This window comes from Pezoporus occidentalis, unplaced genomic scaffold (genome assembly GCF_034315485.1).
Source record: "Pezoporus occidentalis ecotype Australia unplaced genomic scaffold, CSIRO_AGI_Poc_V1 ctg44, whole genome shotgun sequence".
NCBI lineage: Eukaryota > Metazoa > Chordata > Aves > Psittaciformes > Psittacidae > Pezoporus > Pezoporus occidentalis.
The window spans coordinates 3,029,420-3,055,001 of NW_026915769.1; the positions used below are offsets into that span (position 1 = coordinate 3,029,420).

Consider the following 25,582-nt stretch of genomic DNA (forward strand, 5'->3'; position numbering starts at 1 on the left):
TTAAACCTTTTATTAACATGAAACAGAATTGTGATAAGAAAGTGAACTGATAAAGTACCTCTGTTTCCAAGAGTCCACTGTAGGCTGGATTTGCTGTGCTTCTTCTCTTTCTTTCCTGACGCTTGCTCTGGATTTCTGTAACCATGGAAAGAAATGTGAATTGTCTGTTTCTCATTCATCAGGGAAAAATGTAGATCTAACTTGTTAAGCAAGATGCTCTTACCCTCAACACCTTGGGCTTTGTGTTCAGTTTCAGTTTCTAAAATATAATTGGGTTGCATCAGCATTGATACTTGCTGCAGTTCAACTTGATATTAATAAGCTTTTCCTTGTAAGATTCAGAATACAGGCTTTTTTTTTTTTTCCTTCCTCCAAGATGGACTTCTCCTGCCCTACAAGATTTTTATTATGATCCCTTCAGACACATATTCAGCAAGCATCAACAGAGAGCTTTCAAAATACTATCAATGTCTGCTATTAACAAAAATGAAGCATTTAAAGCAGTTAAGCCTTATAATTCATATCAGATGAAAGCATAAAGATCCTTTTAAATTTAATTTACATTACTTTTGTTCTGTGAAGGTTAGAAAATGCACGGTCAGAATGGTATGGTCAGACTGAGCTCTAACTAGGGCATGATGATTTATCCATCCAAAAATATACAACATCATGATCCCGAGCATGCAAAATGTTGTTACGAGCTGTACACATATTCGTGTCACTTGAAACAGTAGCACAGAAACAGGCTCATCAAATTGAAGTCCTGTTCAGAAAAGAGTGAAACACAAGGCAACTCCCTCCCACTAAGTGATAACACCTATTCAAGAGGGTACTTGCTGAGGACTGCATTCAGCAACAATTAGCCATGTTCATACTCCTGTAAACACACCCGGAAAGAGTAATTGGATTCCTCCATCACTGAAATCTGCATTTTTAATACTACTTTTATCTGAATTAGGATTTTGTTTTCATCATACAGAATTTCTTTTCCAGCTCTTGGCATCAGTTCAGAATGGTGAGATCATTACAACCATGTATTTTAGAGCCTACTTTTTATTTTGATAATAATGTAAGAGCAAGCATACTTTAGGAAGGAGAGACACCCAGAATCCATCTCATGACATGAAGTGTGCACAGCTGGGCTGATGCTCTATTCCAAAATGTTTCCTACATGAGTATTGTAAGGCAAAGCTTAGGCTCTGCTCTGAGGTATTAGAGGGTCCCCATGATGGTGGCACTTCCTCTCTGTCTGGCTCTTAGCAAATCTCTCAGAATGAGAGGAACTGGCAGGAGCACCAGTGCTTCAGCCCAGAGGACCAGGAGAACACCCAACAGCAACTCAGGACACCATCTGATTCTGAAGAAGTTTTGGTATCTTTTTGTCAATGTCTGAGCTAGAGGTCTATTTCAGAACATCCTCAGTGTCTGAAAATGACCTTCAGGATATTGAGCACTACCTCCCACTTGTAATCTAATGATAAGATACAGTCCAGCTTTTAGGATGCTTAAGATACATGGGAATTGGATTCCCAGCATATAGTTCTGGCTTCCAGGCACCCCTTCCAAATGTTGATCACCTCCCCACAGAGCAAAAGGAGCCTCAAACCACTTCAAACTTTGCTTATACTAAGTGGTACTAGTATTGTCAGTCATGTCTTGGACAGTGTTCCAGTGTCTCTAGAGACAAGGCCAACACTTTGCATGGATTTTGAAGTGGCCTGAGATCCAAGATACTGATTTGAAACTTTTCATTCACAAAAGACTATTGGCTAAGCTGCCACTCTTGGAGCGATGGATGTGTCAGAAGGAAACTTGACAGACAAGAAAAAAAGAAGAGCGACTACTTGCCAGTTCTCCCACTGGCACAGGAACATGTCACCTCACATGCTTAGCAGGTGTCTTCTCCTGGGGCAACTGAAAGAGTACAGGCAGGTCTGTAGCCACAGTCTGACATGAGCTAGACATATGCTGCCATGCGACTCAGGAAGCTATACAGAATCTCACTACCAAGAAACGCGTGATCCAAGGCTGCTCCAAGATGTGCGATAAACGCCATGGCTGCAGCTACTGCCAGCATCTTGTTAACATCCTCAGTGCTGAACAGGCTCCATACTGGAGGGTCTTGTATAGGTAACAGTTCTGTTCCCCTGTGAAAGTATTCCCTATGAAACGTTCATCTGGCTATGCTGAAATCTCCATTCTGAAGCTTCCAGACCCTTAGGCACCAGGAATTGGGCCTCAGCAGCAGCATAAGTGCTAGACACGGATCCAGTAGCCTTCCACAGAGCCACCAGAAAACAGATGGTTGTTCTTCCTGTCAGTGTCAGTTCTTTACAAGAATGGGGAATGCTCTCAAGGCCAAAAGGTGACAGAGATGTCACAACAGAGGAACCATGTGCCTTGATGCTGGCAAAGAAATAGAGGAAGCGGCCCTCTGCTGATTCTTTACTTTCGTCTCAATAGCGTGAGCTAACCCATGCTATGTGGTCAGTGAATCCAGAGCTTGCAGCATCTCAGCACCCTCGTGGTAGTGGGGGGAAAAAGTTAGGCTAAAAGCCCAGGCTTAGTCTTTCAGAAGTGGTCACAGGGATACAAGATCATGACTTGTCACTAGCACAGAAAAAGAAACAAAGAATTCAACACAGCAGAGCTTTCCGTGTCCATAACTGGGCCGAATGGCTTCACAAGAGAACTGTGATGGATCTGTAGCTCTCTTCCCTTTTGGATCTCAGGTTTCAGAGAAAATTTCTTTGGTACATGCGCTCACCAAGGCAACAGAAATATTTGATGGAATCTGAATCACACATGGGGTAGATGCCTGGGATGCAGCTTTGGAAGAGGCATCGCTAGGGTACAGAGATAAAAGCTGGCTGGGGAGGGGGGAAGTAATAGCAGTGGGAATAGATGGAAATACAGAGAGAGCGAGAGTAATGAACTGAAACAGCTCTAGATGTGCTCCACCCTATGCAGCCATCAGGGAGGGCGAGCACAATGTCAGCACTTTATTTATGGAAACTGTGAACAAAAAATATCCATGCTTGTGATATAAGATGTACATTTAAGAGTGTATCTGTTGATAATCACACCAAGATAGAACAAAAGCATACACGGTATACAGTCTTTTGTTAGGTGTTACTTTTGCTATATAGTGTTCATTTCAAAACATGGTTTAATAAAGTAAAATTCTTTTTTAACCGTTTAAAACATTCCAGTAACATAAATGGAAATATTTCTGGGGTTTTATTTTGCTATGGTAAATCAACATGTGCATTATTAGAATGACCTGAACTAAAGTTTTGCTTTCTATCTACTTGGTTTTCTTTTTTGGTTTTTTTTGGGTTTTTTTACACAATGGTAATGTTAAAAGGTGTTCCAATAGCCTAGAGAAAGTTATTTAATACGTCACAACCATGCACTGCATCACAAGACTGGGTTATCTTATTCCTTAGTTTATTAATTTAAAAAATGCAACCCAGAAAGAAAACTTAAAGCCTCTACACTGTAATACATTTGACAGAGATGAATAAATCTGAAGCAGCTTTTTGTTGGCCGTAAAGCTTCAATGAGCTGCTGCCTTCATCAGTAAATATTCTGTATGGTCATTCTATGAGGCCCATAATGATGATTTATCTTCAGGGAAAGCTGTACCTCACAGAATGTCAGTCAGTGGAAGCAGCTGCATTCATTTACTGGCAAAGGCCTCAAAACATGCCTCACACTCAGGCTCTGCAGAACACAGCTCTTTTCCCAGTAAGGGAAACCTCTGGACGTTAGGTGGAAAGGCTGCTAGGCTGACAGAGAAATCCATCTAGAAGTGGATCATAGCCCTTCACCACAAAACGAATAAAATGAAAAAAGCAGTAACACTTGAATTAATGATACTAAGTGAATAAGCTTTTAATGACCCACTCTCCATACAGTTTAATTCCAAAAATGAGAAATACATTAGAAGGACTAAAATAAACTGAACTGTGTAATGACCACTGCTTTCTGATAAATAGCAATGGCTGATAACTGTAAATATGACATAGCACTAAAATAATAACCCTCAGCATGTGAAAGCTATAAGGGCATTTTTGACAGTTGTAATCAGCAATACTCATGAAGAAATACCCTTTCCATAGTAAATAGCTCTTGGTGGGAGCCATTTATTTAATGCTAGTAGCAATATAAAAAGTGAATTTGCCTGAAAGAATTGATTCTGCAGGATTAGTATTGTAGCAGTTAGGTTCAAAATGTGTGTCTATGCACTTACTGTAGAATAAACAGAGCAGAGCGGGTCTTGGTGTTCTGACATAAGTGTTAAATCCACACAAACAATTTATTAGTTGCAATAAAATCAAAGGGTAAAGAATTATTCCAAATTAAGTTCTCTCTGTTGTAAGCATAACTTGCACTTCAGCATAGTTTCAAATGTTGCCTATTTTCCTTAGACAAAGAAAACAAGAACCAGTCATCATTTGCACTTTTTGCATTATAAATCTTCCCGCAGAATTGCTCTAGCTTTTTAATTTCCATTTCAATCCATTACCATTAAGGGATTTAAAAGGCCGATGGCTTAAAGTTTCTCTAAACCGCTTTCAAATTCTCAGCCACTGGAACATTAAATGATTTTCCAAAATGCACAGTTAAAGAGAAAAGAAACTGAAAAAGGGCAACAAGTCCCACAGAAAACTTGCTGCATATATTGAAGAGACCTTACAATTAAGATACTATTTTCTGCCTAATTTACAACCTCTCTTAAAACCAAGGAGCAGAAGCACAGGGAATCTCACTAAAAAGAAATCAAGCTGTAAAATGGCAGATACCCCCTTAGTCAGCAAGGTATCTAAGCACATGCCTAACTCTAAAGCAAATAAAACCGAAATTTAGTGCACTGGAAATTCCTCAGTACTTAGACTGAATATTAGGAACAATTTCTTCACCGAGAGGGTGCTCAGGCATTGGAACAGGCTGCTCAGGGGCAGTGGTGGAATCACTGTCCCTGGAGGTGTTCAAAAACCACGTAGATGAGCCCTTAGTGACATGGTTTAGTGGTGGACTTCTCAGTGCTGGGGTAATGGTTGGACTCAATGACCTTAAAGCTCTTTTCCAACCAAGCTGATCCTATGATTCGATGATTTTCCTGTCCGTGGCATGGATGGTAAATGTCAATGATAATTACAATCTTATGTGATCAAGAATCATTGTCAGCTGACACATATATGAGCATTTTCTCCATATACCAGTGGAACCACATCAACTTGCATTAGCTGAGCATATGACATATACATCAGGCTGTAGACTTTTTTGTAAAAAAAAGCTAACTATGAGAACTAACCCACCCTGCCAAGAAACCCCCAACTCAACTCACACTACATGCCAAATTTGCTGAACAAACTCTTTTTATCCTTCTCATCTATGGTTTCAGAAAGACAAAGCTGAGACAAAGAAAGGTACAGATCTGCTAACTCTTGCAAGGTATTTTTGGAAGGCTGGAAAAGTAAATTGAATCCTATTCAATACTGCATTTAGTTTATGTGCAATACTTGTTTGATCTCATATTCAGAAGCTTAGGAAGGCATGCTTAGCAACTCACACAAAAGCAGGATGAGACTAGAAGTATGTTTATTTTTTGGCTAAATTGGGGCAAATGGAGAGAAGAAAACCTTTGTGAGAGGCAGTTTTCTAATTTGTTTAAAATCTTATAATACAAATGCCAGATTTTCACTATTTTACACATTATTCTGTGGAACTCTGAAGATGATAGGTGATTAACTTACTTAAAAAATGAAAGGCCATCCCACATGGGAAAAGAGGAGAGAACATGCCTACTACAGAAGATAAGGATAAACATCTTTGAACCTCACTGATTCTTCAACCAGATCAGCACTGGTCAGAGCCTTTGAAGGTGTTTTGCTTCACTATGGTACTCCAGTTGTTAACATCCTCTAAAGGACCATGATGACTGAGTAAGCCCAAATGCCTCCTTATGCCAAACCTGTGGTGCTGGCTGCAGAACCAGTTCTCATGCCACTTGAGCTGTACAATGGGATGGGAGGCAGGGCAAGTAAGATCACCCATTATTTGAGGCTGAGAAGCACAATTGTGCATAGATAACATTTCCCCTGATCTTTCACTGCCCTTCAGAGGACAGAATCATCAGTTACTCTTGGCTACAGAACAGCCAACAGAAAAGATTTCACTCAAAAATGGAACTGTAAAACAACATAAGCCATCTTACCTTCCAAATGTTCTGTTGTAACCAGTCCTAATGCTACCATGAAGGCAATTTTCTAAAGAAAAAATAAGCAGGGGTTAGATTTTCTACTACAACAATCATGGAAGAAGTAAGTAAACAAATAAATCTAGCATTGACAGGATAAACCCAGTAAAGGCCTTTTAGAAATGTATCTTATTTAAATGCATTGTAATATGAAGAACTTTAACTGAAGATTTGCTTCAAATATGCCTGGCCAGTTACAGCCTACTTGTATGGCTATATGAACTTTAGCAGTTCAGACACTTATGAGGTGAATGCTGTATGACTACTGATTTTACACAGCGCATGACCAAAATTCAGTCAATTCAATCAATTCAATTTCATGCAGCTACCTGCTTTGTTACTCCACTTTTTAGAGAAGTAACTGTGTATTATTATTACTATCTGAAAATGGCACTGCTTTTATTGGATGTGAGCAAGCTGCATGAAGCAAAACAAGATATGATACACTTCCACTGAACTTTACATCACTGAACAAAACATCTGAAGCATATTGAAAGTCCCTTCCCCTAGAAAAAACTTTCAGAAATTTCTCTTCACAATTTTCAGAAAGAGTCCCATGTGCATGAATCATGAAGAGGTACACTGGTACACTGATCCAGTATTTTCCCTCAACGGAAAGTGAACAAGCATCTCCTGTTGCACTGGTGAACTCATTCTGCAGTGAGGAATCTGATCTAAAATATTACTCAGAACTCTTGTACACTATACATATGCAAAACACATCTTCATACTAACAAATCTTCAGAACATACCAATCCAGTAATAGGAGAAGTACTAGAGCAGATCTTAAATTTTCTGTCAGTGATTTTTCATTGGGAGATTTTTCTTTTCAGGAAAAGTTTTGCTGAAGCTTTTATTCCATCTTTTAGATGGAAAAGTGAAATTCTGCTGTGTTGTTTCAAGCACAAACTGAACTGAGCTCAGTTTTGAGTAGCACCTGTGGTACTCTGGGGCCTTGGGGATCTCTTCCGCTGTGCTGAAGAATGTGATGGATCATGTTACCCAAGTAGCATTTTCATGAGGTGCAATTTCACACAAGAGACAATTTGACTATAAACCCCAAGCTATTAGAAAATCCAAGCAAGCAAAGCCCACAATCCAACTCTGACAAAGCAATTAAAAAAGATGCAATTATCATACCACAAATAAAATCTGTAGATTTAGGTCAAACTAAAATACAGTGCTTAAGCAGCAGAAGGTCAAAACATTCTGTTTCATCCAAAGGAGTGTCAGGAAAAGATGTTTCAACACTTCCAAGTCAAAATTAGTTTGAACCTTCTTGTTTTGTGAAAAGCCTAATGATTCAACTTTTCATTTCATTTCAGGATTAAATGAACTAGTAAGTCACTAGAACTATCATTTCCTTTGCAGTTCTGATTTTCATGCAGTCGAATTGTGAAAGCAAGCACACCCTCATTTGACAGATTAAAAGACCTAGCTATGGGGTGGTTTCTTCAAAGTCTGAGGGTCAGGATTGGTCATTTACACCCCTCTTGTATCTGTGAAAATATCTTTGTCAAACAGGTGAACTAACAACCTCATAATAAAGGAATATTTTCTTTCCACAATTTTCTGGCATATAACTCTCCCTGTAGATTAAAAAAAATGGTGATGTAGAATCTCACCACTGGCAATTTAGCTATATTCATGCTATATTTCTGCCTTCCGTAGCAGTGGTAATGGCAAGCATATGTGTTCATTTACATGTCAGACCTTGATTTCAATAATGTTCACTCCTTACATGTCTAAACCACCAGATAGACACAGTGGGGGCTCCACACCTGAAGGGAAAGATGAATATTTGATCCGATATCCACTGCGCAGTTCTGAGAAGAAAATTAGCCAACTGAGTAGAATTACAAGCTTCACCTCACTCCCACCAAAAAGTAAGTTTGTGGCAGGATGCATCTCAGCACTCTGAGGAAAAGTAATAACATTTAGGTATAGAATCAGAAAGTTGGAATGGTTAATGTGCAAGTCCAGTGGAGCGCAGAACGCCTGTATTACCAGAAGATTAAACTGTAGGGGGAACATACATTTTTTGACATCTAAACTAAAATCATTTGAGTACTGGAATATTTGCTAAACAATTTCTTCTCTTCATGATAAAATCATTTGAATACATATCTAATTAAACGTAATGACAGCATACTTGCTTAACATATGAAGAGCAATCATAAATGGACATGATAATTATCTCACTGTTAAGCACAGGAAGGGTTAGCTTTTATAGATATTTGAAAGATGGTTTCTTTTAAAAAAATCCCAGTAGAAGCTGTATTCTTTTTAACAAGCTTATTATATTAACAGCATATTTGTTTTTATGGGCTTTGCTATTTCACACTCACGTAGCTCACTACCTTCAACTCAAAGTACTACATCCACGGCAATGCTGTTCTTTCAAATATTGCAGAGTTGGTATTGCTTCTATTTCTCCTCTGCACAGGAATCTACAAAATGGAGGCTTCAGTTTCTCCAGATTTTCAGTCCAGGCCAAACACTAGTATTTAGTTCATGATTTCAATGTGTCTCTCTTGTCTTTCTTACATGAGATTAAAAACACTGTTAGCTAAATAACCAGCTTTTATAGCAACGTTTTTTCTTCTAAATAGAATGTCCTGGAAAATGTTGTCAGAAATATAAAAATTTACTAATATAAAAACTCTTAAAACACTTGGGAAAAAAAAAATCTGTTTGTTTCTGTGCTGTACTCAGGTTCTTTTAAGAAAAAAACCAAACCCATTAAAAAAATCCAAACCCCCAGGCACCTGCTCCCCAGAGGATTAGCTCCCCTGAGTTAATTTCTTAATTCCTTTGCAGAAGTCATGCAGCTGGGAGAAGACCCATCACTAAGTAGGCAATTGTTGACCCCCATCCCCAGCAGAGCCCTGCTGACGGCAGTGTCCCACTTCTCCAGACCCTCCTCAGCCCTAGGGGTACTGAACTCTCCCAGCTCATATCCCAGGACAGGGCTCTGACCACTGGACCTGGGACACCCTGGGTGGCAGAGACCCTCTATCCTGCTTCTGGGAAAGCCACTGCACAGCCACACGTTCAGGTATCCTGGCTGTAAGACAGCAGACATGAGGAGGTTTGGTTTAGTCTAATCATGGCGTTCTTGGGAAAGGAGACATCTCTGTGTTGTGCAAAAGGCATACCTATTGCAGGAGTTTTGTCTGGGATCAGCTTCATGTCTTCCCAACAGAATGACAAACCAGGAACAAAAATACAGTAATTATCCTCAGTCTTTTCTGTTCGTTTAGGTACACTCAGTAACTACATATGGTATTCCTGGATACTGGTAAGTTTGGTTATTTCCGGTTTATTTGTTTTAAGTTTTCAGTTTAATCTGTTAAATCCCAGTCTGCCATGACTAACATTTATGTAGAGCCATACTGGAGTTCCTGTCCCAGTTTCGTGCTTTGAAGGTAAACAAAAATGTGGAGAGAAGTGCCTAGAGTGCTTATTTTCTTTTACAGTATACCCTGGTATCTTTGTTACTCTTTGCCTTAAATTTAATAATCTGTTTAAAAGCCATGAGTGCTTTTAGAAATACACAGTATGTCTTTTCACAGAGCAAAACAAAGATTTTTATAAAACCATTTCATTTTGTAATTACATGTTCTATTTATGTCATTACATGTGTTTACACTAATTATGCTGTTAGTTGTAATTACACTAACTGCATAAATACATGATAATCAACTAAAGTTCACTTTCAAAGAACAAAAGAAATTAACTCTACACCTATTTAAGGCTGTGAAGCAAATCTATGAAAAAAGAAAGAACCACCATACTTAAGGACATAGCATTCAGCATTCTACACAGAAAACTCTGCTTGCCAAGACTGCCAGTATACATGGTAGGAACAATATTCTTGGTTACCAAAAAGGTAGTCAGGATATTCTAGCCAGCAATTTCATGAAAAGCTCATTAACTTTATGAATGCTACACCAAAAAGTGTGCCCAGTCCCAGGGCCTCTTCCTGCAGCTCTAAGGAAGACTTTTGCTCAATATTCTTTCAATATTCTTTATGGTAATCAGTTACAGGCAAAGAAAAAATTATGATTTTTCTAGCATTCTGTTTTTAAGTGGGATCTACTGGCCCTTTCTGCCTGTAAGGTGCTACACAATAAAATAATCTTTTGGAAATACCTCCCTAAAGAAAACAGGACTCTACAATCCCATCATTTGGTGGCAATGGAGATTCATATGAGTGTCAGATTTTAAACCTGGGAGATTTCCTAAGTGCAGTTCTGCAGAGCTTCTTCATCAGGTTGTGATATTCTAGGCTAAAAGCCACTATTATCCTTACAAAGTTTTAACTATACCAACCTCTTAAAATGGTAAAACAAATGACCACCCACATGCCTTAAGTAACATTATAAATTTATATTGTAATAATCCTCTTAAAACTACAGCTCCAAGGATGCTTTTCTGCTGCATATTTATTACACTAGTAAGGTTAAGATTTCACATAGCTGAGCATTTCCGCAACAGAAGTAGATTCAGTTTGTATAACTTCTCAAATTGCTGCAGAAGTACATACAATCTAATGTGAATACATCTAGTAAAAAAAGAAAATGCCTGTTAAAGAGAGACCCTGTTTCTACAAGGACTTCTGATTTATATTTTTAGCTTACATCACAAATACAATTCATGAAAGAGATTCAATCTTATAACCTGCTTTCTGCTCTCTAACTCAGTTTGAAGGTCTTTAATGTATTTCAGGCTAGAAAGAATCCCTGTACATGCAGGAAGTCATAAACAGTAAATGCAAGAAACTGTATTGTTAAATGCAATATAAAAATTGCAGTGTTCAATACAAAGAAGATGTAAAAGCTCAGCTTATGAATGAATTTTTAAGTCAATCTCATACACAGCCTGTAAACCCAATGATACATACTTGATAACATAAAAGAAAGTATCTGAAGTTTGTATACACCTTTCAAAAGAAACTCATCAATACCACACAAAGTGACTAGATCACTACGAGACCTACAAATCTTACATTTTGTGACACTGGAAGTTTTGATGCAAACCAAATTTGTCAGAGCACGTCACTGGAAGGAAAATCACCTCAACTGCAGTGATTGGGTAGGGAGATGAATGGCTGGCAGAATCATGAGCACAAATGCAGTAATGTAATATGCACATGGAAAAATGTTCAGACTTGGCTGCCACAACTTAACTGTACTGTGGCTCACTTATTTAAAAATAAATAATTCACCTCTGGATTTTCCTCCTTTTTCTTTTTGGTAGCAGGGGGTCCCTGAGCTGACTCTTCAGGAGGTTTCTTTGTCTCCACTTTACTTTCTGTCTGGGTTTGGACTTGAGGCTGAATAATGATAACCTAAAAGACAATGCAGAAATAAGAGAATTCATTATATGAATCTGGATTTTTCTGCCTGGCAATATTGATTCTTCTTTGAAGGCTACCTGATATCCCTGCAGACAACAAATGCAAGTCACAAGCCAAAAATATATATAAAAACCTGGATTCATAGATTATGCTTCTAAAACCATACCTAAGTTTTTAAAAATTAATTTTTATTGGTGCATTATAAGCCTATTGCAGCCTAAGGGAACCACTTGATCAGTGCCTCTGAAAATTAGGACACTTTCTATTTAGAGGACTTCTGAAGCTGACTCAGCCTAGCTTTAGCATATGTGTTGTCAGTGATTTTAAGGTCTTTCCTTTGATTTTATTTTGCATATAGGTAGAAGAGATGGGATTATTACACATTCAAAACCACAGTATGATTTCAGTCATACCCGTGTTTTTCAGAATAAACACATGTGGATGGGAAAGAAGATAACTCCTCAGTACTACTACGAGGATGATCAGGGGACTGGAGCACCTCCCGTACGAAGACAGGCTAAGAAAGTTGGGGCTGTTCAGCCTGGAGAAGAGAAGGCTGCATGGAGACCTCATAGCAGCCTTCCAGTATCTGAAGGGGGCCTACAAGGATGCTGGGGAGGGACTCTTCATTAGGGACTGTAGTGACAGAACAAGGGGTAATGGGTTAAAACTTAAACAGGGGAAGTTTAGATTGGATATAAGGAGGAAATTCTTTTCTGTTAGGGTGGTGAGGAACTGGAATAGGTTGCCCAGGGAGGTTGTGAATGCTCCATCCCTGGCGGTGTTCAAGGCCAGGTTGGACGAAGCCTTGGGTGATATGGTTTAGTGTGAGGTGTCCCTGCCCACGGCAGGGGGGTTGGAACTTGATGATCTTAAGGTCCTTTCCAACCCTAACTATTCTATGATTCTACTCATGTAACTGAGAACAGAGTTCAGCCCTCATCATTTATGTGCTATGAGCAGTGGACGTTCAGTTTTGCATAAACAAAACAAACTATATGTGGTTTAAATTAAAAATAATTCTGGTTCAGAAGCTATTGGATTTACAACACAGGTCTCTTATACATGCATGTATGTTAGTATATCCAGCTGCTCATACCTGAACCACCACATGAAGATTTACATGATGCATATAACTCAGAAGCTATTAAGCTGAAAGGAATGAAGGACTATTTCTGGCCACGGAACTACACATGTGACTTTATATCCATAATCAAAGCTTCATGAAGGATTATGGAAGATCTTCCCAAGCTCACCTTCCTGATGAAGGTTACTGGATTTGAACACTGGGCCTTTTCCATCTATTTCACTGTTAGCTTTCAATCAATGTATTTAATTGTTAGATACTTTATCTCAATGCAGTCATTCTAGAAGATTCAAGAGCATAAAAAGGGATGGTTTTCTTAACCAGCATCCAGTTTAAGTAAGAGAAAAATAAATTATGTTAAAGAAGTGGAGAAGAGATGCCTGCTTTTATTTACCTCAAAAGCCATCACATATTCTTTTTTCGTACTGTACGAGAACCTGTGCTGCCAACAAGACCCAAAGTAGTAGGAACCTAGTAGCAAATTATAGTGAGTGTCTACTGGGTATGTTGTTAGCTTTTACTGAATCTGTTTCTGGTATAATAGTTGTGAAGTTCTTGTATTTCAAAGCTGAAAAGCAGTACAAAGAAGAAACAAGTAATTCAGAACTTGGGCTTTTTTCTTACTGATTTATCTGATGATCAGTTTTGAAATCCTGAGCTCTCATTTCATTTAGTCTTCCCCTGGAAGTGTAGAAGGGAATGCCTGATTGTTTGATATACTCCCCTCGGGTCAGTCAATATAACTAGTATCACTGTATAATTGAAGAGGGAGTCCATAAGAAATTTGAGCCTGCACGGAATTCAGGGATATTATTAGTGAGGACTGGTTTAAGGAAATGGAAGATCCTATGGTCCCATTAATGTCAGGCTACATAAGGATGCATTTTGTTCCTGCTAAAAAATATGCTTGTACACAGACAAATGTCTACCAGCATCCATGTGTCCCCCTAAGAATTTTCCCATTGATGTCTCATTATTTTCTTAAAAAAAAACCACAACACTGACACCACCCTGCACAGGGCTGTGCACTCCCAAGGGGATATTCTTCTTACATTTGCAATGTAACTGCTGTGCCTGATAACCAAAAATAATGCCATGAAAAGCAGAACCTACCTTGCTGTCGGCACTAATGAGGAGTGGTTGCACTTTAATGCTGTCGTTGACCACAGAGACAGTTGCGCTGGTGCTGATAGGAGTTGCATTGTTGGGGGAGGTGGAGATGATGGCGTATGCCACACCTGCACTGCTCAGAGGTGATGAAATAGCTGTAGGCTCGGTGACACTTTGTGACTGGCTGTTGGGTGTCTGTACATGGCTGACAGTGTTATTGGCAGTCGGGAGGGCAGGGCTGGGGTTTTTGATGCTGACTACAGTTGCCTTCTGGAAGGTAGGAGGCTGCTTGGAAGGTTGGTCTCTGCACGGGGAGATAGGGAGGCTGTCTGGAATCAGGGTCTTTGGCCTAACCTACAAACAGAGAGCTAGAAGTTATCAAGCACAGTCTCACAGCATGATGAACAAACACTGCACACATGCACTCTCCCAGTAGAACCCCTAGTTGCATTAACCATGGAAAAGGAGCATCTAGAAAAACATAACGTAGCAGCTCAAAGTAGCCAGACACTTATTTACTTGTAGATATATTCCCAGCACTCCTCAGTTGGGTCATTTCGGAGTCCTTAACTCATTGCAATGCTGAACGAGATCAGAGGAAAAAGTCAATTCCTCACTTTTATTAGCACACATCCATACAAATGCTACTCAAGTCACATCCAGTTCTCAGTAGGGATGTTTAAGCCAAAACCTTTGCAAAGAATGGAAACCCCAGACACAATGATTTCCTATTCTGAAGGTCACAACACTCTTGTTATGAATTAAGGAGTGGGAACTGAATCATTAAGGGAGTTGTCGGAAAGCACTTACAGGAACAGTAAGCATATGCACTTACACTGATGTATTAGTGAATGAAGATCCTCACATTTTTAAGATGTACCATATTTAATGGACAAGACATGACTCACGCAACCATTCATCTCACCAAAAGAAACCCACAACCATCAAACTTCATATTTTGTTGCTGCAAGTAAGGATCTCATTTGCAGCTGTGGGTGGATGAAGAAGGAACTTCTATGCATGGAGGGGGAAACTGTTTGCCAAGATTTGTGAAGGCTGCAGCTTTACCCAGCGCCATGAATGATAACTGCGAACAACTGTCTCCAGCTAACGTGATGTGTTTCCAGTGGGGTAATTAACGTCACCCTGGTGACATGGCTCTGCCTTAACAACACGTTAAGTACAGTTCTAGTACTGAAAATAAATAATTTAAACTGCTTCGCATGAAGTTAACTTCACTCCCAGCTTGTTCGTTACCATGGACAGATAAAACAGTCGGTTCCCTCTGTGCTTATTTAGTCCTGTCACTTCTCGCACCTTCCATACTGTGAAACAAAATGACAAGTTGTAACAGACAGACATGGGAAACAGCTGCCTGTGTCACTGCACTGTAGTCTACAGGAGCCCTTCCAATGATGCCGACTTCAATCTGCAGCCTAAGTAAGCAATTTAATGAAAACATGGGGATTTACTAGTGTGCAGAAAATCATTTTTCAAGGCTGGCCGTCATCCTCTATCATGTCAAGGAGGTACGTACCTGTTTGTCCCCACAGCAAATATTAAGGGCAGCAACACACGTATTGCAAGCTCTTTGTGTTTTCATAACTCAGTCTGCAACTGCCAATAGAATCCTAAAGCCTACAAGCAGAGCAAATGTGCAAATTGGAGCCACAGTCCTGCTCAAGAGTGTCTAAATTGTCAGTAACCAAGGTAGATGCAAAGTGAAAGAGGAAACAGAGCTGAAGAAAAGAGAAGGATTTGCCCAAAGTCCTGCAGCAGAATCATGATAAAGCCAGAAAGCTGCTGCGTTCAGCTTGCAACTTTGGGGTAACACTGGGATGCCTCATAGAACCACTGTGAAATGATGCTAAACTATGCTAAACTAGGCGTAACCATATTCAAGATACAGTGACAGTAATTGAGGGTGTTTTCTCTTTTCCCTCTATCTAATCACTTTATGTAATGATTATTTCATTGATTTAGTTGAGATACCAGACAAACACCCTGGTCAAGTTGTTAAGAGGAATCTATAATTAGTTTCATATCTGCAATTAGTTAATGGTCTTATTTTCTGAAGTAGTGCACAGAGAATTGGTTTAAAGCCATCTTGGCCCAGGCATTCTGCAAAACTAAGGCTTCTAACACAAATGACAGTTCAGTGCAATAGGAGACATGATATTTAAAGCACCTCGTTCATGTGTATATCAGAGTCAGTTATACAAGCAGATCTTGTAGCATCTACCTTTATATTTTCATAAAATATCCTTTCTCTACTATACCTTATATAAGTCTCTCATACGTAAGCCTTTAACAAATTGCTCATGCTCATGTGCTCAGAGACACGTTCACAGAAATAGTATCATTATTCAAGAAAAATGAGTCTTGAGAAGGTTGGCAAAATACAGTCAAAACGTATCACCACGGCTAAAGGAATCCAAATTTAGCTTTTAGCTGTTTTGCTAACATCTAGATTTTACCACCTCTCCTTAAAACAAAATAACTTTCTTGTAAATTAACATAATATGTTACCAACAGAAATACTGTAAACACACAGATAAGCACATATATTCAGGGAAAGAGGGAGAGAGAGAATAAGAAATTGTTCATATCAAAGATTTAATAGAACAGTCACTGAGATCTTTACAAAGAATCAAATCTGACAAAAAAAATCAGCTCAGGAGTTTTTCTAGGCAAAAACTGTCAATGTAGTCTACCAGGATCTACTCTGTCACTCTTAATTGTGCTTTTATATTTAATCAAAAGCCTAATTAAAACTAAATGCCTATATGCATATTCCAGCTATATAATTATCTTTTCTACACTATTACAGATATATATATATATAGATAATACATGTCAGATGTAATACCTCAGTGAATCCTATACACACCCTTAATACACATCCTGCAAGTTGTGGATGAATGCATATTACTTTGCTATAAAATAAGCTCTTCCTGCACAGGCAATTAAACAGACTTAATTTTCCAAAGTAACACACTCTATATATAGCTGACACGATTTACCATTCCGGTACAGCACAAGAACATATGCTGGGCGTTTTCTGCCACCGTGTGATACAAAGGAGGTATAGCGACCTTCACAGTCTAAAGCCTCTGCAAATTCCCTGGCAAATTCAGGTAACGTTGTGAGAGAGTATTTATCTGCAATTATAAAACAATGAAAAGGATTGACTACACAAAAACTTTCAGGTGCTCTTGAGTTAAAGCTAAAATAAATTACAGTTAAATTGTGTTTAATTCCAGAGTCCACAGGCATGAATCCAAAACAGAAAGCAAGCATAGAAGCTCCTTGTGCTCTAACAGCTATGAACCTTCTCCCTTTGAACACAGACACTAAGTGTAAGCACTTAATAATCAGCCAAGTGAAAGACCTTTAGCAGACTTTCACATTAAAAACCAAACTGCTAATCTGTGAGAATAAATGGTGTCAGCTGGGAAGAAAAAATAAATGAAGGAAAGAACTAGCTCAAATTCCTTTTCCTCACAGCAAAACTGTGGCTTAAATTTGGGAGATGAAAGGAGGACAGTGGCACGAACAGAAGTTTAGAAATAGTCACCGAAGAAGAATTGAGGAAAAAATAGGCCAGGGCACAGACTGCATTCCACATGCAAGGTATCAAAAAGACATTTTCAACTAAAAGTAGCACAGGTGGGATGACACCGGTCCCCATCACAAGAGACACAGAAATAAAAGGTGCAAAAGTTTAGTAAAAGGGAAGAAAAGAGAAAGAATAACAGACAGCATGTATGTTAGCAAGTGAAAACTGCAACTGCTGGTGAGTGCTACAAATAACAATTCTCCTGCAGCTCAGCCCTCCTCTCCCCAAATATCTTTCATTTAACTTCTGACAGCTGTCAAAACAGAATGTGATACTACCAGGGCTCTAAATGCAGGAGAAGAGAGAGCTTCTTCTTGAATGTAATGATCTCACAAACCCATGTTGTTCTTGGGTTTCCTCAGCACCCACAATAACAAACATTTGATTTTAGGTGGCAATATTCAGACACCCCTAGTACTTCCCGAATAGTGTGCTGCAGGTGAGCACACTGTTCAAGACACTCCCGAACCTAAGAATTCACAAGATTGGGGGTGTCTGCTTTTCAGACAGGGAAATAACAGGGAGCCCGATCCTGTGAGATGTGCAGAGTGCTCTTTTGTTCAGCAACATCTGATATGTATTTCAAAGAGTTTCAGAAAAGGAGGGAATCAGCTCCTGTGACTAACACAACTTCTTGTATATCCCATATCAATAAACTCCATCCAGATGTTGCTATATGACACCCAAAGGCTTTCATTACACCAAAACATCATTCCAGCTCTCAAGAGCACAAATTGTTGAATACTGCAGTGGTGAACGAACTGCTGAGTGGCAGAAGTGGGAGAGCCTGATGTGTGCCCCCTCTGACAAAGGCAACTGTGATCATGGGCAATCTATTTCCTGAGCTACACCCCATCAGATGAGCCGCTCCCATGCTGTAGTAAAGAAAAAGAGGGTAAAAAAGAAAACCTCTTACAAAATAGGCCCTCAAGATCCAACCCAAACAAGTATGGGGGGGAAAGGAAGACAAGGAAAGCAAAGCACACAATTCCTCGCATCTCTGTGGGCACTATTACTTACTCCTAAAGGACAGGATTTAATTAGAACAGTTATCTCTGTGCAGATCTGCCTGTGATATGAAAATTATTAAGGGCAGTTCTGGTAAATGTGTTCTCCTTACAGCCTAGCAAAGAAGGGAAGTTAACAAGTGCACTTCAATCACAAAACTAGAAGGGATCACCATGATCCTCCTGCTCACAGACTGGCCATAGAATTTCTCCCAGAAACTGAAGACAGATTTTGAAGGAAAATACTAATGACTTCTTAATGATGAATTCATCACGAGCCCCAATAAACTGTTACAATACTTTATTATGCCCATGACTGGTGTTTCATTGCGCGGTTGAATTTGCCTAACTTCAGCTTCCAGTCCCTGGATCTTGTTACAGCTTTGTCAGCAACACTGAAGAGCCCTCCCCCTTCCCTATATCAGATATCAGCTGGATTGTGCTCAGCATCAATCAGCCCTTCATACTGGCAGGGCCGATCTCTACGAGAGCAAATTTTTCAGCTCAACGCAATATCACATTGCCTTTGAGAGAAAGGCCATTATTCACACTTTATTTTCACTTCACCCTTGTACTCGGAGCTTAAAAACAAAAACTCAAAATGGATTTGGCACAATTCATATGTCACAGAGGCAAAGTGCTGGGAGCAGCAGACAGAGCTTTCATTCTTGAAAAGCTTTAGAGGATCACACAGAAAACATTAGCAATGGCTGATAAAATGAGTGCAATATGGGGTAATTATATCCTTCACCAGAATGAACAGATGCACACTGACTTCAGTAAAGCTGTGTCTATTTATGCCAGCTGAGGACCGACTCTCTCCCTTCTTTTTGTATTCAATGAAAATGATGCAAAATAAAAGGTTCTGTGTAACTTTACAGCAATGACACACCCTAAAACCCAGACTGCCCAACTGAGCTTTAGTTGATTTTTGGTTCCTTTCCTGATAAGCTCCTATTACCTTCAGCCTGGTCTAAGACCACAGTTAAATTAAACACAGTTTATTTTCTTGCCATAGGGAGAAGATTTAAAACCACATGTGACTATGGATCCACATACACTTTTCTTCTTTACCCTTGATGGGAGTACACACAAATAAAGGTGTGCTTCAGTGTGCATCATGAAGAAACCACAGGCAAGATGACCCAGTTCAGTGTATCCTATGTTGACTTACAGTGTAAGACCCTCCTTAGCATCTACATGGAATATTAGCCTGGGAAGCCACAGAAAAATGATATGAAATGCAGCAGCTTCTCCAGCCCATGTTTCTAATCCTGCTGCTCTGGACCATGAAGACCGAGGAAGAACTCTTAACCTGACTTAAACCAACAGCAAATCTGAAGAGACTTCAGTAAGGCCATAACATATTCAGATTATGTGCACTACATCAGACATTTTCCACTGGACTCTACCTACAGTGCTTTGGTATTTTAATTTGTTAGCCATGAGGAGCCAACTTTAGGGTAAAGGTGACAAACAGACAATATAACTCCTCTGCAATTTTTAAGAAGACAAAGCGATTTCATTTAGTTTTTATTCTCCTTCAGCTTTGCTTGATTCTACAGAAATGGAAGTTTTGCTGAGAAGCATGTTTGTGTGGGAATCTGCCAGCTCTGCTTTTTATGTTTGTTGGCATAAGGCAGTCAGGTGGGAGTTCTTTATTAAAAATGTTACCAGTGTTTTGAACACAAAACTGTATTTTCACAGGAACTTGAATGACTTTTGCTAATGAAATGAACATTTTCTCCTCTGCTATACTGCCTTTATTTTCTAGTTTGGCATTGCTGCTATTGAGTTGATGATTCATTAAGTGGCTCTTTTCCATTTGCAAAGGGGAAAACTACCATTAAACCAGCAAATTAAAATCAATATTATTCCAAAAAATAACTAGTAGGGGTTGAAGTTGACAAGGATTTTTGCTTTTTTTATTTTTCCTTCTTCACAATGATTCTGTCCTTGAATACGCAGTTATCTATGTGCCTCTGAGGAAAGAATTTAATCCTTATTGTTCAGGATTACAATACAAATATAAAAGCAAGACTGTGATTATACACACCAGTCAATAACTTACTTCCATTTCTACTCTTTTAGTATTACAAGTCAGCTTGCTTCTCTCATAGATACTCATCAATGATTAAGTTACTTCAATTTAAATATAAAGTGTCCATGAAGCCTTTAGGCACAAATGAGTGAACATCTGTTGGCTTTCCTCCTGTTCGCATACTTTCATAGGCAAGCTCTGGACTAATCCATGCAGCATTCACTGGACTCAAACTCTGGCATCACTTCAAAGACCACGGATGCCACTGCTTTGTACCATCCGTCACTTTAATAGCTTTTCCTTCTTCTAGACAACAATAATGGCACATTATAATGATCTGACTCATTTACTAGCCAAAATAAAAAAAAAAAACTTGAAAGACAAAATAATGACAAAAATAATTTCTGTCTGCTGACAGCCTGACCAAGATGGAAGCACACAAAAAGCTCACATATCAGGAGATAAAAATGAAGGATTTAGGGACAGGAAGCAGTGCAGCGAATTCCTCCCAGCCTATGCTAAGGTGTTGAAGACAGAAAAAACCTTCTTACCTGCCTGTCGTTTATCTAGAGGCCTACTGCAAGCTTGTACAAATGGCACAGAGGCTCAAAAAAACAGCACAGCCCAGATCCAAGCCAGACATGGATCTGAAGCCACACTTCATTCATTCATATGAATGCAAATGGTGTCAATGGATAGAGATGAGACTTCTCATCTTCCTGATACTCTCCAAAGCAGCATTTGATATGGAGAAACTTGAGCATTTTCACCTAACAAAAATGTACCATGTCAGGTGTTAAAATGGCTTGAATATTTCCTGGGGGGTTGTATGGGTACATTAGGCTTCTACATGCAGACTGTCATGGACATCTGACTTCTATGGAAGTCCTTTCAAAATGTTCATGACACTGACTGGATCTGAAGATCTTAAGCATCAGTAATAGCCAATTCTGCTTCTTCTTCCCCACCACCCTTGATCAGCTCTCTCACGAAGAAGAGGTAACAGAGAGAGGTACTTTGGAAAATTCGCATCTGGGTGTAGTCTCCCTGGATACACCAGGCACACTTATCTTTCTGCATTTATCTTTCTGCATAAGACCAGATATCTTGTCACTGCCAACCTCTGGCATACCACTATCCACAAGGAACAGTTCTTACTGCACCACCACCTTAGTCATACCTTCATCTGTCTTGGCTGCACTACAGCAGTGAAAAATACATATTGTGGAACATGTGGAACTCCACATGCTCCAACAAGTCCATGCTTCTCTCAGCTACTTATGAAACCTATCCACTAGTGCGCAACTGAGATTCCTGTAAACTTTTCAATACAGTACCATGTTTTCATCCCAATCTTAAAAGCTCCCTCTGTAAAGACTTAGTATGAAAGGCCAAGGTGCAGGGATTCTCTACAGCGAGGCTGATCCTCATACAGGCAGACATCTCAACCTCATTTTCTATAAATTAAAGACACAAACCTCATCACTTTCTACAACAAACATTTTCCATGTTATACTCCTCTTACAGAACTATATAGAGGCATGCAATTAATAGTAGCATGCCTATTAAAAATAAGCAAACTGATAAAAAGGAACTCTTAACTAAAATTCTCAGCTGCACACACTTCTTCCCAAAAGGGAAAAACGAGAGAAATAGCTTACAACAGATGTTAATCTTTGTGTTTAGCACATTACGGGAAGGTGCTTCAAACACAGTGACAAGCACAGTATAAAAGCTTATACAGAATAAAACAGATTAACAACTATATCTATTAAGGGCTACATTTTCAGCTAGGCTTCTGCAAACCTTTCTTTTGAAAAAGCAATTTTGTTTCTGTTTTCTGCACGCATACAGTCAATGAATATTAAATACATTTGCAAACCCCTTAGCTTGGTTATATACCACGCTGATTAAGTTACCTTGAATTAGATTATCTCTCTTCTCCTTCACTAGCATTCCACCACATCCCCATGGAAGCACTGAGGGTTATATACCAGAAAGGTGCATGACATCCCTTAGGGAATTACAGTCCTTTTCAGATATTGTAAAAATGACTTCACCCAATTCAATTATTCCTTACCCAAACAATAAAGTTCTCTTGTCTCTCCACTGCACAATTCTGTGTAACATTTTATACAAACAGGCATGTCTGCTAGCTTCTTTTCTAGTTTTACAAAAGGCTGACTTGCATTTAGCAGTATTTTTCCACCTTCTAATGGCTATGCACAGTCTTAACACATTACACTTAAAAAAAAATAAATACGTATATATATTTACAGTGCAGAGAGAGGCTTTGACACAGACCAATCTGTTAACATATTCCTTCTACAGTATACAGTTGCATCACACAACTTGGGTTCTGTCTATAGGAGTAATTTTGCTTTCAAGAAATCTTAAAGACGTCCTACCACCAGGGAAGCTGGGAGTAGTGGTTGGTTTTGGTACACACATGAAGAGAAGCAGCAGCTGTCAGTCAAGAACTGAGCTCGGGAGTACTATGACGAGAAATTTTAAAAATGAAAATGTGCATTTAAGTTTTGGGAACATCCACAGACCACAGTCGCTGACTGGGCTTACACAGTACCCAGTGATGAACAAACATACACTAACGAGACAGCCCCTGTCCCAAAGCAGCCTGCAGATTAGTGACCAAATTCAGGCCCTACTGAAATCACTACAGAAGATAAAAATTAAGCAGCAGTTGACAAAAGAACTGGCCAGAGGTGACTGAAAAATACACACATTTCATCTAAAGTGGTTGTGCGTACCTGTATGCTTTCAGCACTAACCTGCATGACAGCTCCACTGCAGGCACCTGCTATGCGACTCTGCTCTGTTCTAGTCAGCAGTGTCATGAGCAAAGCCATCCCAAGCCCTGCCTTCAACCAGCACTAGAAAAATAGGTCAGGGAAATAGCATTATAATCTGAATTAACTGCTACCCAAATCATCACAGGCTCCCCATTAATTTGAATGAGAATTGGATTGGGCCCAAATTACTGACAACAAAATGGGAGGTTTATTTTAATATCTTCATCATTTCATTTAAAATCTTCCATTTGAAGAACATAAAACAAGATTTCCCACATTTCTGCAGGTGGCTACACAGTGACTTAAATTTCTACGTAAACCAGTTCAAAATAGACAGACTCTCTGCACTTCAGCCGCAAATTGGAGCCCCAACCTGACATAAGGCCACCCTCTCCTTATAGTTGATGGGTGCCACAAAGCAGAACAGCTCAAGAGTAGGAAGTGCATCACCCACGTGTTTGAGTAGAGGACCTTCAGGATTTGCTGTAGAGCCTGTAGTTTCAAAACATCTCACCCAGCTGGAAACCTCACAGGCCAAAGTAAAAGTATAAAGACTATCTGGAATTAACTTCCCAAACATCATAGCTCATAGCAGAAATTTTATTTATTTGATGAAAGCAAAAAATAATTTCATATTCTCTAAGAAAAAAAGGTCTGCCAAAGAGGCTTGTTTTGGCAAATAATGAATGCCTAAAGAAATACTGTTTGCATTGCGCAATGAACTTGTAATTAATGTTTGTTTGCTCACCATTTAATAGCAGTTCTGCACTAAGTGATGGGATTTTGTTGCCATTTGTGAATGTGCAGATTTTGAAACTTCATTCCCCATATGGAAGAGCTCCCAGGGGGTCATATCATAAACCCATTCAAATGAACAAAGCAAATGACAAATATCCGTATAAACGTAGAAAATGAGAAAGCTGTATGCATTGTTTTACGTAAGTACTGCTAAGTGCCTCAGTTTACTTGTGTGGCATTTTCCTGCTTGACTGCATAGAGCTAAATCAAGAGTCTGTCTAGATGGGGACAGTGGATGCATTAAAAATATACAATTCATTTAGACATGATGAAGGGCCTTTAAATGGAGAAGTCCCCTGTTTCTTTCTTGCCAGCATGGCAATGTCTACGTCTCTCATACCTACATCTAAATATAAAGGGATTCTGAAATCCCCAAAAGGTAATGAGACTGGCCAAAAGGAGCAATATCAGGTAGCAATCAGTGTGCTTTTAAGAGCACAGACAGTGACCTGGATTAATCCCATTAATCTACATGCACCTGAAATAGAAGTGCAATCTGTCAGGATAAGTGTGAAATCACTTCCAGAGGGTAACTCAGAGACAAGCAGGCTCCTAACATGGCAGGGATCCCAAAAGGGATCCATGAGACCTTCAACCCTTCCATGGACAAGAAGAGAGGCAGCAAATATAGACAGGATTAAGCCAATTTAGGTGATTGCCACTGTGCCTGCCACTGCACTTGCACCAACTCCACGTAGATGTAGTTGCTCGGGTAAATAGTCAGCCATACAGGTGGGCTTATTGAAGCCTTTGCTGCTAGGGTTTCATTGCTATCAGGGCTCTGCACAACTGCTAAAGCTAGACTTCACAGAGATGGAGGTCATGGAAAGTGCAATACCTTGCAGAAAAAGATCCAGCTATAGCTAACATGCATGAGTACAGACATTGTACTGCTTGAACTCTTTTTGTGAAATACCGTGGACTACTTCGTAGAGGAGTGATGAATATCATTTTGCTTTGAAAAGGCTCTCCCCTTAATTTGCTGCTACAAGAGCACCCAAAGTAGAGGTTTTAGCAGATGCCAAACTCAGCTGGACCCTGCTTGTTAGTATGCTTAGGACACAGTGGCAAAGCTGCCTTTCACAAAGTCAATCCTAGAATGGAAGCATTGTGCCACTATCTCAGAGTAAGGTACAGCAGCCATGCCTGTCACCCAGTGAGTGACAGTAGTAGTAGCCAGTAGTAGTAGCCAGTCTGCTCTGTAACCAGGTCTGATGCAGAATATCTGGGAGGACATGCACTGTGACAGCACAGCTTTACATTACTCTGATTTATGGCTGTATTAAATATATTTTGAAGGCATGCAACTATATAGTTAGAAGCCAAACTTTCCACTTGTAGATGAGAACTTGATCTCTCTTGAGTTATCTGGCAGAAAGCTTTGATGGGTGGAGGGAGTTCCCCACTAAGAAATAATATGGAAATTTTAAACTTCTCTGTAAGCCGTGGGTGGGAGAGGAACATACAGACCATGGTGAACTGC

At 39.5% G+C, this 25,582-nt stretch overlaps 1 protein-coding gene across 3 annotated transcripts in view; it reads right to left on the reverse strand.

The window, feature by feature from the left end:
• Positions 1-25,582, reverse strand: part of PHF21B (PHD finger protein 21B) — a 167,435-nt gene that overhangs the window by 14,185 nt on the left and 127,668 nt on the right. For all 3 annotated transcript variants that reach the window (XM_062634913.1, XM_062634912.1, XM_062634911.1), the window contains 4 exons: positions 13,828-14,178; positions 11,496-11,618; positions 6,224-6,275; positions 59-135 (listed from right to left, as the gene is read on the reverse strand). In XM_062634913.1, coding sequence (XP_062490897.1) covers positions 59-135; positions 6,224-6,275; positions 11,496-11,618; positions 13,828-14,178 — 603 coding nt within the window. The remainder of the gene's footprint in view (positions 1-58; positions 136-6,223; positions 6,276-11,495; positions 11,619-13,827; positions 14,179-25,582) is intronic.